This window comes from Pterocles gutturalis, unplaced genomic scaffold (assembly GCF_000699245.1).
Source record: "Pterocles gutturalis isolate BGI_N339 unplaced genomic scaffold, ASM69924v1 scaffold140, whole genome shotgun sequence".
Lineage (NCBI taxonomy): Eukaryota > Metazoa > Chordata > Aves > Pterocliformes > Pteroclidae > Pterocles > Pterocles gutturalis.
Window position 1 is genome coordinate 55,952 of NW_010142993.1, and position 13,624 is coordinate 69,575.

General features: G+C 42.7%; 1 protein-coding gene across 1 annotated transcript in view; it reads left to right on the forward strand.

Annotated features, from left to right (window-relative positions):
• Positions 1–13,624, forward strand: part of LOC104469827 (voltage-dependent L-type calcium channel subunit alpha-1C) — a gene marked incomplete at its 3' end in the record, with an annotated part of 91,674 nt that overhangs the window by 52,616 nt on the left and 25,434 nt on the right. Inside the window, exons 23-24 of the mRNA XM_010084538.1 lie at positions 4,802–4,885; positions 5,503–5,586. Coding sequence (XP_010082840.1) covers positions 4,802–4,885; positions 5,503–5,586 — 168 coding nt within the window. The remainder of the gene's footprint in view (positions 1–4,801; positions 4,886–5,502; positions 5,587–13,624) is intronic.

The window sequence follows — 13,624 nt, forward strand, 5'->3', positions numbered from 1 at the left end:
AAATCACACTGTCAGAGAACCAGCCCTTTTCTCTCTGTCCTGTATACTCTTTGCAACTGATTAAGATTGATGTTTCTTTTTGTTGTTTTAACATGCAGATTTATTTCAGATAAGTTGTAGCAAGGTTCTCCTGCAGTTTGCTTTCCTTTCAGGCTGTGTAGTTATCTATATGTCCTAGTTTCTCCTCCTTGATGCTTTATTTCTCTATTCATACATATGTACATGCATGCATGCATGTATTTCCCTTTTTTCCTATGACATTGCAGCATCTTCTTCCACTGGGGTCCATCTGACCTACATTCAGATCCCACCCAGTGAATAGCCTTGACCCTTGCTGTGCTCTTCATCTTTAGAGACTTTTCTCTCAGAGGAGTTTGTTAAATTTTGCCAGACACCTCGTAGAAGATGGAAATGAAAACCTGGGACTAAGCAGATAAATAACTGCACATCAATTAACTCACAAGCGACCCTGCAGCTCCCACAGAGCTGGATGCTAAAAACCCAGCTGGTACCATGACTCAACAGCACCCTTCCCCTGAGGATTTCTGTGCTTCAGTGCAGAAACATAGCTCTCTGGCCACCACACATTCTTATTATGGGCCCCAGGTGACTCTGAGCTCAGACCTTCAGATAGACTCCAGTGGGCAATTTTCCCTGCTGTTAATGAGGCTTCTTAGGTACTGCATTTAGGATCTCTTAGTCACAAAAAGCAAAAGAAATGGTCTCCAGAGATTTCAGTGGCTCCACAAGTACCAAAACAAACCCCAGCTTCTTTGATAGCTAATCTTGGCAACTAGGAAACCTACAAATGATTGGCATGCTCATTTTGAAATGTCTGCTCCTCTTGCACAAATGAGATTCCATTCCAGTCAGCTACTGCATATTTATGCTCAGCTTTTAATTAACTTATTGATCATGTGATGATGCACTATCCTTTGCTACCTTTGGGGAAATAAAAAAAAATGGGGAAAAATATGTGCTCTAATGGTGGGGCTATTTCATGCTTCCTGAATATTCAGTCCAATCCTCCTGGTCTCTTTCTGTCCTCTTTCCTCCCCAAAAGCTTCATGGTTCTCCAAAGACATCCCAGAAGAGAGGGTGACTACCATTCCCCAGTAAGCCCCTGAGGCTGCCATTATGTGACGTGTAATTATACAGCTAAACCAGGGTCAAGCGTCTCCCTTTAATGGTAAAATATGGTATTACACTCTAAATTCCTGTACTGCAAAAACAAACAGTGCCATCAATTCATTTCCAGTCAGACCTCCACCCCTTGGGAAAAGTATACAGAACTTTCTGGTGGGAAAAATAGTTTGGAACTACAACCTCTTTACTAGAGTGAAAGTTCTTCCTTCATTCAGCTTGTCTTTCATTAGCCACCCTGGTACACTCCAGTGAGGAATGTGGCCTGAAGAGGTACTTCGAGGTCACGAGAGGCAAGTCCGTAAGGGGTGTAGTACACTCTCAATATGTACTCATATCTCCTGACAAGATTATGAGGTCTGATGCAAAGCTAAGAAACCACATGGCCATTCGTAGGTAAATGTCTCTAAGACAGTGGCTTTTCAGAGAAGGATTCCATTACCTTGCACACAAATGAAGCATCTACTTTCTCTGTTTTCTTTGAGCTCTCTTACTGTGAATAATATCTTCCTGTTTTTCACCCTTCTGTTTGAAACACAGAGGGAGCAGGTGAGGAGGAAAGGAAGGTTTTAAAATTCTCTTGTGTTTCCCTAATTCAACACTGGTATGTGGGGTTGAGTAAAACTGCGTTCATATCCATGGTTCCTCTTGATCACCCATCTAAGAGGTACAGGAGGAAGAGAAGGGCTCTCTGAGCCCACCTTACAGCCACACAGTAACATACCACGGTAATGCTCTTTCTGTGATCCCAGAGCAGACCAGCCCATGACTTTCAGGCAAGGAGCTGGCTGATGAGACTCAGCAGAGCATTCCAGGAGAAAGAGCTCACAGTGTAAATCTGGGGCAACTCCACAGAAGTTAGCAGAGTGACTCCAGATATGTTCTGCTGTTACAAAGGTACAAAGCAGCTATTTGTGATAGCAATGAAAAAGGGACCTTTTATTTCCAGGCCTGAGTCTCTCCTGAGATGTGCCAACTGTCTCAGTGCAGTGCCATTGCTTCCAGTGAGGTTGCTTTACTGCAACTGGGAGCAAAATTTAGTTCACTAGCTTCAGTGGTCATCTGAGGACAAGATTTGGTGCTGTTTGTCACCTGGATTTTGTACCAACAGCAAATGCTGTTTTACCAGCAGCAATGGCTATTGGGCTCTATGTCTGGAGTTGCTCTGTAAAAATAAATTACAAAATTGTGAATTTGGTTACACCAAAAACATTCTTGCAGTATGATGCTAATCATAGTAAACATAACCACCCATCCATCACCACAGATTTAAAAATATAGTCATCATTTTCACAGGCAAAACCTGTACAACATGTTTCAGATCTTGCAGCTGCCCAAAAGGAAACTCAATTTTTTTTTTTTTTTGAGTTGTTTGGGTTCCTGCATCTTTAATAGTTCCTAAACTGTGCAATTTGAGAAGGAAATGGAAGATAGATGTGCTATTGAATGCACATATTCATTTGGCATGTGAGCAGTGCCGTTGCCTTCAAAAAAAAAACTGCGCACATGAACAGGGGCAGGAGGATTGGGTCTGTTGTCTTCTACTCCATTCTCTTTGATCCTGCAAGTGTACTCTCTGTCAAGGTCGCATCAGGCTGCCAAGGCACTTTTTGCAACTCTGTATGATCTGTGTTTGTCCTTTATTTATTCAAAATGCAATTGCTTCTGCAATTTAATCTGCTCTTCTCTCCCTCCCCTTCCTCTTGGTGAAGTCTAATTACAGTTTTATTCCAGGTCCATCTGGTTGCTAACGATGCTGGACATCACTGCTGAATTCATTCTAATATTTGTTGTGTATTTTCTAGGCTTGGATGCTGAATAATAATATTCTCTGAATTTGCTTTTGCTCCTGTTTCCTTCCTCCCTGTGGTAGCTAATTGTGTAGTAATGTGTAGTCACAGGATGATTACTCCTCCCAGTGTAGATGTGCTACTAGTTGCCTATTTCAGGTTGCAGAATAAAGGGGGGGGGTTTTCTGGTTTTGAGGATAATATTTCAAAGTCCACTCTGCCAGCTCCCTTCACTGGTGTGGAACCAGCTGGGCAGTGACTTTCTCTTCTTCATCTTTTTTTTTTTAATTGTTTTTCTTGCCCCAAACTTAACACAGTTTATAATTGTGAGTCTCAAAGCATCCTGGAGGCAGTGTTTCAGCATTTAGAAAGATACTTTTCGCCAGTGCTTGCTCCATGTGATGGTTGAACCCACAGTAATTTCAGGTTCCCAGGCCTGGCTTGTGCAGTGCCAGTGCTGGGTTTTTTAATTTTTTTTTTTCTGCTTTTTGCTTTCTGCAACACTGCCTGGGAACACAGACTCGCACTTTACCCATGACCTGACTCTCTGGCTAAGAATAGCAGTCACAGTGCAACTTGGATTCAGTCTCACTGGAGTCATGCTGCAGCTGGGAACAGGGAGGTCAGATTAGCCCATGCTCACAAAACCAAACACATAAAAGGAGGAGGGAGGATTTTGTGTGTTTGCCTTCTTTTAGGACGGCAGAACAAGGGGAAGAGGTTGGCACAGGTGTTCAGTGAGCCAACATAAGTCATCTTTACTTGTGACGTTGACTTGCACAGGAAGTTTACATACAGAAGCTCACCTCCTGGGCTGGAGAGGACCTTTTTCAAAAGGATCCTATATCCTTATGGACCATCCAGCCAAAAATCATGCTAGATAGCGACAGTGAGTAGTGCTGATTATCATCTGCTGAGTCCTGCTTAGAACAATGACATGTTTAAGATAGCCCCTGCAGTAATTCTGCACAGCAAAGTGAAGGTATGAGTTTAGCACGTGCTAGTGGATCTGCCATAACTTGTCCTAGACGGCCGATGTACTGATGCTGTGGTAGTATCTTCAGCATGAGTGAGTAACAGGTCTCACTCTGAGCACTTGCTAAAGCTGACTTTGCTCTCGTTCTTACCCCTTCCCGCTGGGATGTGCCAGCACATGCTACATTCACACCTTCATTTTGTGGTGCAGGTGTGCTTTCAGAGTAACAAAAATACCAGTCCTGAGCTATAGTTTAAGATGTGAGCTAAAGTATTAGTAATAGAAACTGTTAGGATACTCGTTGTGTCTGGGTAAAGATAAAGGTGACAATCAGTGGGGTTTAAAGAGCACAGCCCCAGTTCGACTGTGCCCTCTGCTCCATTGTGATGTGGCAGCCAGCCATTCCCAGCACCAGCACAGAGCATTACATCTGGAACATGGACTGGTGGATTGATATTACACTGGCAGAAGGGGAGCTGGTTTTTGAGAGAACCATACGACACTGTTCCTGTACTCTTCCTCCAGCCAAATCTAAGCCAAATGGGGAAGGGTGCTGTGTTGCTAGGAATCAGAGATGTCTGGAGGAGCTGGTCCTGAAAGCCCTACTCCGGTGAGCAGCCATGCTCAAAGCGATCTATCTGGCTTCCCTGTGCCCCTTCTCCCAGAGTTGGAGGGGAGGAGTGGCTGCCCTGGGATCACATTAGCTGGATAGGGACTGCTCACAAAAGCCAGGGATCTCAGGACTGGGCTACAGCTTGAGACAAAATAAGTAGACTTAAGAGGAAAACCCGTTGAGGTATCAGGGCAGTAATTCTAATGGTAATTTTGAACTGTTTTTGTCTGTCTAACATTCCTTTTTAATCCCCATCCTGCCTGCCCCTTCCTTATGTAGGGTTACTTTAGTGATCCTTGGAATGTTTTTGACTTCCTCATCGTAATTGGCAGCATTATAGACGTCATTCTCAGTGAAACTAATGTGAGTATTACTCTACCCTCCCCAGGATACCACCACCTCCTCCTCCTCTGCTGTTCCTCCTCTCTTTCTCTCTTTCTTTCTCTCTCTTTTTTTGTTCTGGTTTTTTTCCCTCTAGTCATGCTTTTATTGAACTTGCCGTCGTCCTTCTCCTTCTCCCAGGGAAAAAAAAAGGAGGGGGGAAATGCCTCCTTCTTTTTCACTTGTCATAGCTTGCCCCAAGGCTGTGACTGGTGAAAGCGCACAGAGTTTGGGGTGTGTGTGCTTTTTTTCCCTCCAAAAGGTAGACATGCTTGAGTGTAACTTTCTGACTAACCAGGCTTTTGTTGATACCCTCCATCATGTGAAACGTTACAGAGGTTTGAGCAACCAATACTGTAGAGTGGTAAGAGACTATTTAATATGCCCACGTAACCTCTTTCTTTTCTTATTTTTTTCCTCTTCTCTCCCTCTTTCATGTTTTGTTTTGTTTTGTTTTTTATTTTTTTATTTTACTTTTCACTTTTTTCCCTCTTTTCTCCCTTTCCCTCTCTCTCTCCCTTCTCTCTCTCTCTCATTCTTTCTTTTTCTTCCTTTCTCTCTCTCTCTCTCTCTTTCCTTGGCTTCTCTGCCACATGCAGCACTATTTCTGTGATGCATGGAATACATTTGACGCCTTGATTGTTGTGGGTAGCATTGTTGATATAGCAATCACCGAGGTGAACGTAAGTAGATGGCGTCTGTCCATGATCGTGCCTGCTCTAACATTCATTTGTCTCTCCCGGGCTCTTTTTTTTTTTCCTTCCCCTTCCTCCTTTCTTTTGAGTTTGTTTTCAGAGCTTTTTGTTTAGTTTTGAAGTTCTCTCTTTTTCTTTTCTTTTTTTTTTTTTTTTTTTTGTTTGTTCTGTTTTCTTTTAATTCTGTTTTAATTTTTGGAACGACTTAAAGGACTTCTTGAGTGTTGCATCATTTTCTTCCCTTCATAATCCGCCTGGCATGAGTTAAACTGTATAGCAGGAAAAGTGATGGGAAATGTGGAGTGTAAGTGAAAAAGCTATTTGTGCCATGGGAAGCTGCTAGAATAGTCCCAGGCCAGCACTTTGGTCTACCCAGTGTTATGCTTTGCTTCCCATGGCAGTTCAATACTCTCCACCCCACAGAGATCTAAAGGTCAGTTCTTTCGAGGTGGAACTGCGGGAACCAAACCAGGAATCCTCCCTGTGCCTCCTCACCCAGGCTTCCTCTAAAAGAAACAGAGACCAAATCATCTCCTAATGTTTAGTTTCTAATTTGAAAATTGCAGATAAATTAAAAACAAAGCGGAAAGCCCACACTAAAACAAAACACCAGAGTTTCAACCCAGTTTTTTGGGTTTGCAACCCGGTTTGTTCCATCTCACAAATTCCACCAGCACAATTGACACTGATTGGCCCCACTGGTCCCCATCTCAGCAGACAGGTAAAGGATGCAGTGAGCCACAGAGACTGAAATGAGCAGCTGGTGTTCAAGGAATAAATCACACCAGGCAAACTTTTTCCTCTGTCTTTTTTTTGGAGGTGAATGGCTATAGAATTACAGGATAAATAGACAAAGTACAGGCAGGAAGCACACAGAATCCCAAAAGAAATACTAGAAAGGAAAGGGTTTATAAGCATGGACAAAAATTGCACAACAAAATACAGCTTAGCGAGGCCAGGAAAGTAGAAAGATTGAAAGAAAACTGCTGTAAATATGTTAATGAAGAGGAAATCAATCATGAATTTGCAAAACGATGTGGCTGTTGAATAAACATTCCAGCTTGGAATTGTTGTGTACTGTAGAGGCAATCCACTGCAAACAGAAAAGTGACAGCATGCTTTTCACTCAGTGCTGTGCTTAGGGAAAAATGCAAGCAACGTTTTGAACAAATCAAAATGCCTAACTTTGAACTTTCCAAACAAAATGCTTTCATATCATGCTTCTAGTTTAATTTCTGTTCAACTTTTTTTTTTTTTTTTTTTTTTAAATTCTGAAACAGGGACATTTATCTGAGTTGTAATACTTTGCTTTAGAATAAATTAAATCTTTTATTTGACACTAGTGTATATTCTTTGTCTTTTGAGAGAATGGAAAATAGTTTCTAACGAAAAAATTAAATTTATTTTATGTCTCTTAAATGACCTACTTTCTGGACACAAAAAATTGTTTGTAACATTTCCCCCAGAATGTTGTAAACAATTTTGGTTACCCTTTTACTAGAGGGATATTAGGATTGGGCTGACTTTGTAGAGGGAAGTTACTGTGATCAGCAGGCTGAAGTTGTTAACTTTAAAGAATTAAATTAAAGCCTTTTTTATGCCACACTTGCCACAAGAAGACTAAATCAGGAACCTGGCAATAGCCTTCAGATTATGGAAAATTTCAGTTCTCATCCATAGAGGCAGAAATGTACATGGAAATTGAGGAAATAAGTACAGTTAACTGGAGATGAATTATGCTAAACATCAACAAGACTTTCCTGACTGATGTATTTGAGTCCGTAGAAGTCTTCCAGTCAGAAAGGAGGGAAAGCCTTGTGTTTTCATAAATAAAGGGAGGTCTATCATAGTCAGAAACCCTTTATTGGAGGGAAAATCTAATGGATTATTTGAAGAAATTCAGACTAATTTCCTATAAAGTAAAGAACTTTTAATGTCATGGTTTAAGATACTTTGATATACATCTCATTAAAATTTAGTCATCTGAGGGGAAGACAGGTATAGCCACCTAGTCTTCTTCTTAAAGTTAGTGGAGAGAAAGACACACCTCCCCAGGCCAACTGGTGCCTCCCTGTGCATGTCTGTGACAGGCGAAATGAATTGCTCTTTGGAGGTGCCCATCCAGAGACTGGAGAGTGTCTAGGTTTGTTAGGTTTGTCTAGACACCCAGCTCTCAGATGCTAAATTTAAGCAGGATAAATCCCATTCATTCACAGCATGTTGTCGAGAACGTCACACTGCTGCTAATTGTGCTGTGTTCAGATCTTCAGTCTCCAGGGCTATCCATACTGGTGTGTTTAATTACCCCTGACAAGGCTCCCTCTCTTTTCCATTCTCTGTCTAAACTCAAGTTCATGTCAGCCCAGAATCCAGTTTTTGGTTGCAGAAATCTATGAAAAATAAGGGCATGCCTCTGTCCAAACAGCCATCACCTGTCACAGTTGAGGAGGCAGCAGGAGTAGCCCTGACTCTTTCAGTCAAGGTTATGAACAGCATTTCGTGATGGTCCCTCTGTTCCCTCTAAAGAATCTTTTCCTTCTATACAGTTCTTACAGATTTCTGCACACGTCTTTTTGTTACCTGGCATGTTTAAATCTTCTCTTTTTATCTAGGCAAGTTCTTTGCTACTAGTTTCTAATGTTTGTTACTAAAAACTTGCACAATCTTTTGATGCACTGATAAATGAGCAGCAGCTATGGATGGAGTTTGTTCTGAAATGTTCTGAAATCCCTTTGCACTTGTAACCCGTATTGAATAAGAGAATGTTTTGTATGTTGGTTTGTCCTGTCGGATTCCCTTCCTGCTAGCAGCACTTGATACATTATACCTGTAGCAGATGGGCTTTGGAAGTAGCAGCCCACCTTGGATGGACAGTTCTCACCTTCCCAAGCAGTGTGAGGGAGTTTATAAGATACACTTCTCCCCTTCTCCTCAGGAGCTTGTTGCTTTCTTGCTGTTTGTGGGTTTGAGCAAACCCTGCCTTGTGTTTCTGTACACTGTCTTGTCTTGTTCCAAGAGACCTGGAGTCTGAAAAGAAAGAAAAAATAATCCTTGAAATGCTAATAAACTCCACTAATTGGAGATATTTAGCCAGGTCAGGTGCAGATAAGATGTTTCTGCCCAATTCCTTAGAAGATGAAGAGCATTTGTCATAGGGTCTTGGAAAGTGCTGCTCTTGGAGCTAAGGGACAGTTGTCACTGTGGTCAGTTAGGGAAGATGGAGACACCTGGCACAGGTTAGCTTGACATGTGGCCATAAACATGTAAGCCTGAAATTTCTGTGAGGTTCCATAGACGATGGCACTAAGGGGAAGTATACCCAGCAGGTGCTGAGCAGCAGTAGCTGTAGTTGTGGTAGGAAATCTGGCTGACAGGCTCCACAGTGTGTGTGCAGGTATGTGATTGCTTCTTTTTGTGCAGTTCCCCGTGCTCTTTTTTTTTTTTTTTTTGTCATTTTGACAGTTATTTTTGTTTCCTGAAAAGGAATTTCCCAGACCAAAACGTTCAATAAGATATATGTGAGTGTGCATGGGTGGGTTTTTGTGTGTGCGCTCCATTGGTTGTGGTACATGTTCTTGAATGTGTTTGGATACCTGTGTTTGGGCTACAAATCCATGGGAGAGTGTACAGACGTGAATCTGTGTGTGGAGGAAAGAGAGTATGTATGCAAGCATACATATTTCATATGTATTTGTGTTGTGAATGGCTGTTGATGGAGAAACATGGGTTGTCATGTATGTAACTGAGTCTATGAAGATGTTTTTCGAGCCGATGTCACTATCATACTGTGCAAGTTTGATCTGCTTATGGGTGAGTGTTTATATCTGAGAGTTTGCTGTATGCAGGCATGTTCATCCGCATGCCTCTGGGTGAGTGTATGTTTGCATGTCAAGCTCAGCATATTTTTGTTAGCATGGCTGTGCATTCAAAAACAACGAGAAGGCTTGTATTCATGAGGTAGGCTCCCAGGTTGCCTTCAATATTTCTGAGTCCTTTAGGAAGCCTCCACTTAAAACACTTCCATGGCATGGAGATATGTCAAATGATCAGTTCAATTGCATCACGTCAGGCCCACTTGCTTACTGCAGCTTGGCAACACCTCCCAAGTCCCCCCAGCAAGCTCCACAGACACATGGAGATGCATCTCACACCACTGATAAGTGCACAGGCATAAGGCAGGTTAAAACCTGGTGGGTTTGAGAACGTCAGAGTGGCACAGTTTCTGCCAAATTTACTTTTAAATTGCCTTAATTTCAAGCTGCATTTTCAGAGCTTAGCTTTTCAGTAAGTGTCACCCCACTAACTTCCTAGCTTGCATTTTCTTCCTTTCAACATCAGCAGAGATAGCCTGGAGTTGAGTGCTGTGAAGCGGTCTGACAGTCTGCTGTCCTCTCCTCCAGTCAACGAAAGTGGCTCATTACTATTTGTGGTGCTGTATCGAATAGGGAAATCAAGTTCAATTTGTGCTTTGTGCTATGGTGCCCAAAGTGATGCAAGAAAAACAGCCAGACCCTGAGTCACTGGGAAATCTGCTAATGTAACATCCTTCCTCTCTGTCGGACAGAAAAAATACATTTCCCCAGTCCATAGGGTCCTTTTTCCTTCACCATTTCCCCTGCCAGTGTCAGACCAAAGATTTGCTGTGGCTGAGTCTTCATTTGCCACCAAAGCGGTGCTCACAGCAGTGCCCGCTGAGCTGGATGCCGAGAGTTTGGCCCATCCATCTGCAGTGCGCAGTTCACAGAGTGTAGATGTGTGAGTGTTATGGAGGCATGATCAGGTGAGAGCATGTGTGTCTCCAGAACACAGGTATAGGTACCACTGACAGTGGAGATGTCATGTGTTTGATTCTGTCTGTCTGTCTTAAAAGGATGTTGGTGAGGGAGGGTTTGTGCCTACCTGTGAGCCCATCACTGAGGGCTTCTGCCGGTGCCCCTGAGTGTGGCTGCATGTGCAGGTACCTCTGTGTTCATCAGCTGTGTCTGAGAGTGCATGAGGATGACTGAGCAAAACCATCTGGACTGGTATCCATCCCACCTGTTGTACTCAGTGACCATACTTGCGTGTCTGAGCATGTCTGTGAACGCCGCAGGAGGTACAGAGGAGGAGGAGGCACCCATGACAGGTACGCAATGCAATACAGCAGATGTGATGAGCCAGGGAGGTGTGCATGGATACGAGATAAGAACTGTCAGGGATATGGAGTTGGTGACTTGTGGGCTTTTGTGAAATAATGGAATATTTCCCCGCATAAGTTGCACTCCTGTTGTATCAGTACATGTTTTTGTAAGAGTGAGCATTATGCTTGGTCTGACGGTTGATGGAAATAGTGGAGTTTTTAATGGGAGAGGTGACAGGAGGAGAAAAAAGGAAAGTACAATGTTGTGTGTGATCTGATTTATGGTGGCATCTGGGATATGTGGGACCTGGGTGTTTCAGGAAGTAGCACCCCTATGAAGAAGGTTAGAGAAACCCAAAACCCACCTCACTGTATTCCTTCCCCTAGAAAATGTTGGTCATGTCTGTTGTGCCCAGGCCTGCTGGGCAGTGGTTTGGCGTTTGTCTATGAGATGTTCAGGAGAGCTGAGTACTTTATGTCTTGCACTTCTGAAAAGTTTCCAAATCCTGGTAGGAAGTTAGCAGAGGGTTGCAGCTTGGTTGATTGCAGTACTGGTGTAGTAAGGCCAGAGAGATACCAAAGCATTCAGCTCCCAAGAATGCTTGGAGACCTGTGCAGTGATTTCTCCTTTAGTCTTTTTTATTTCTGAAGTAAAGCAGCTCAGGCTTAAAGCAGGCGCATGGGGACTTTCCTTACAGTCATCTTGCTTTTGGTGTCAAGAGGCTTCATATGATTTGTCATGGGCTCCTGCTCCCATTCTTTGGAATATCTGACAGCCTATACTCAAGTCTCCCTTTCACCTTCTCCTGCACTTCTCCCTTTTAACCCACCACCTGCCTTTCTTCCTTTTTTCCCTTGCTTTCCTCTCCCTTGTCTCCAGCCACACTAAACCTCACAAGTTCATTTTCGCCCTCAATCAATGTGTCTGAAGGCAGAGAACCAGTGGCTTAAATCCTGCAGTCCTTATTCAGGCAGAACTTCCCCAGGGCATTTTGCCCGTGCAAGGACTGGAGCAGTCAGCCCCTGCGACACAGTCCTATACACACACCCCCCCGCAATGGGAGCAAGGATCGGTGGAAGGACGACATACATCTAGCCTGCACCTCAGTTGGGACTGGCATTCATTTCTGTCGCTGCGTCTGTCTGTCTTTCTGTCTCTGCCTGTCTGGTTCTCTCTGCTTCCGTGCCCTTTGCTGCTCAGATTTTGGCCATCAGCTGCCACTGGACACAAATCTTTGCAATTCCTAGAACTCACAAGTTCATTTACCCAAAGCTTCTGGAAGAAGCAGAAAACATCTCCCCCACCTCTCTCCTTCTCTCTCTCTCCTTCTCCAATGCCATCTGGGTAGCAGAGGCCTCCAAATTATGTAGCAAAGGGCTGGAGAAGCACAGTGGCTTCTTTTGACATCTCGTGTTGTCATACCCTTACTGCTGCCATCCTAGAAGTTGTATGTAGTCCCAAGCTATCCCTGTGTGCGTGTATATGTATGTATATACGACTTGGTTTCGTTTTGGGAAAACTACTGATAAAATTGATGTGGGGTGGATTTAGGTTGCTTTTTTTAATATCTGGTGGTGTTTTTATTGCTAGCGTAATCCAGGTAACACACCACAGTGGCCCCAGCTTCTGTGTGTAGGAAGCCATGTTGAAGCATGGTTGTGAGCTCTAGCAGTGGCAAATGTTAGTTAAAAAGTGCTTTATTTTGCCTTTGGTGAACATCAGAACTGCCCTCAATTCTTCCCCAAATTAGGCTCAGATTGATTTGAATTTTATCACCTCTCATGCTTAATAATTCTAGTGCATGTTTTTCACCCTGTGTGGGTGAGAAAGAAGCATGGTAAGGCTATCTGACCACAACCATGTTTGAACAGGGTTATTTTGTTTTTATTTATGTATATTTTTGTCATGAAGATGGGGCCTCTTTTTCTTCTCTTTTGGCTTAAAAATGTTGGTATTCTGAGCGCATTTCCAGAGTTCGTAATATGATTTGCCCATTCAAAGAGGTGATTTTGGTAACCGCACAACTGTTTCGGTAAGGAAATCAACATGAAATATGGGCAAACAGAAAAAAAATATGTATTTTTTGCAGAAAAGGGGATAGTAAATGCAAATGACTCTTTCCTCAATTTACCTGAGTAGAGCTGTTACTGATGACTAGCAACAATAAGAATAATAAGAAGAAAATGTAGTTTCCATGGAGAAAAACACTTTGACAGACTCTCCGTAGTAGCCAGATTTGAGGAAATACCTTAATAGTGTGATTTCCACAAAGTTACTTGTTATACTTGGCTTCTGACATTATTCCAGGTGCATGGAATAATCAGAACGTATTTTAATGCAGGGGAGATTTAAGAGCAGCATGAAAATAAATTTGCCGTACTGGATAAATATAACCACACACATGCTAGTTAATTAAAATATGAGAAACTGAAGACAAAGAATCCAGGAGAACAAATTCGTAAAAGCAGTAAAAAGAAAGTTATATAGCCCTATAGCTGTGAGACTTGATGCACAAACCTGTCTGGAGTCCTTCTGAGTGAAAATGTTTAGAGCTCTTTAAAATGGTGGGGGCCCAGCACCTCATTGACTGCACTGAGGAGTGGCTCATGCTTTGCATTACTGCAGGCTTTCACAGAACCAAAACCTTGGTGGGTTTAAGGCTTTTAGGGAAGGAGTCCTGATTTTTTATTTGAACATAAATTACAGTTACAGCAACAATAACAGCTAATAGTAGGAGCACAAAATACCACAGGCCTTGTCCTGTGTTGCTTCAATGGTAAAACAAGTGTGTGGCAAGTACATTTCAGTACAAAGAGCTCTTTAAAAAGCTACGTCCAGATTTTCTGTCTAGTATTTAACTTTTCTTGTCATTTTTCTATCACATCACTTTAAAAAAAATGCTACAA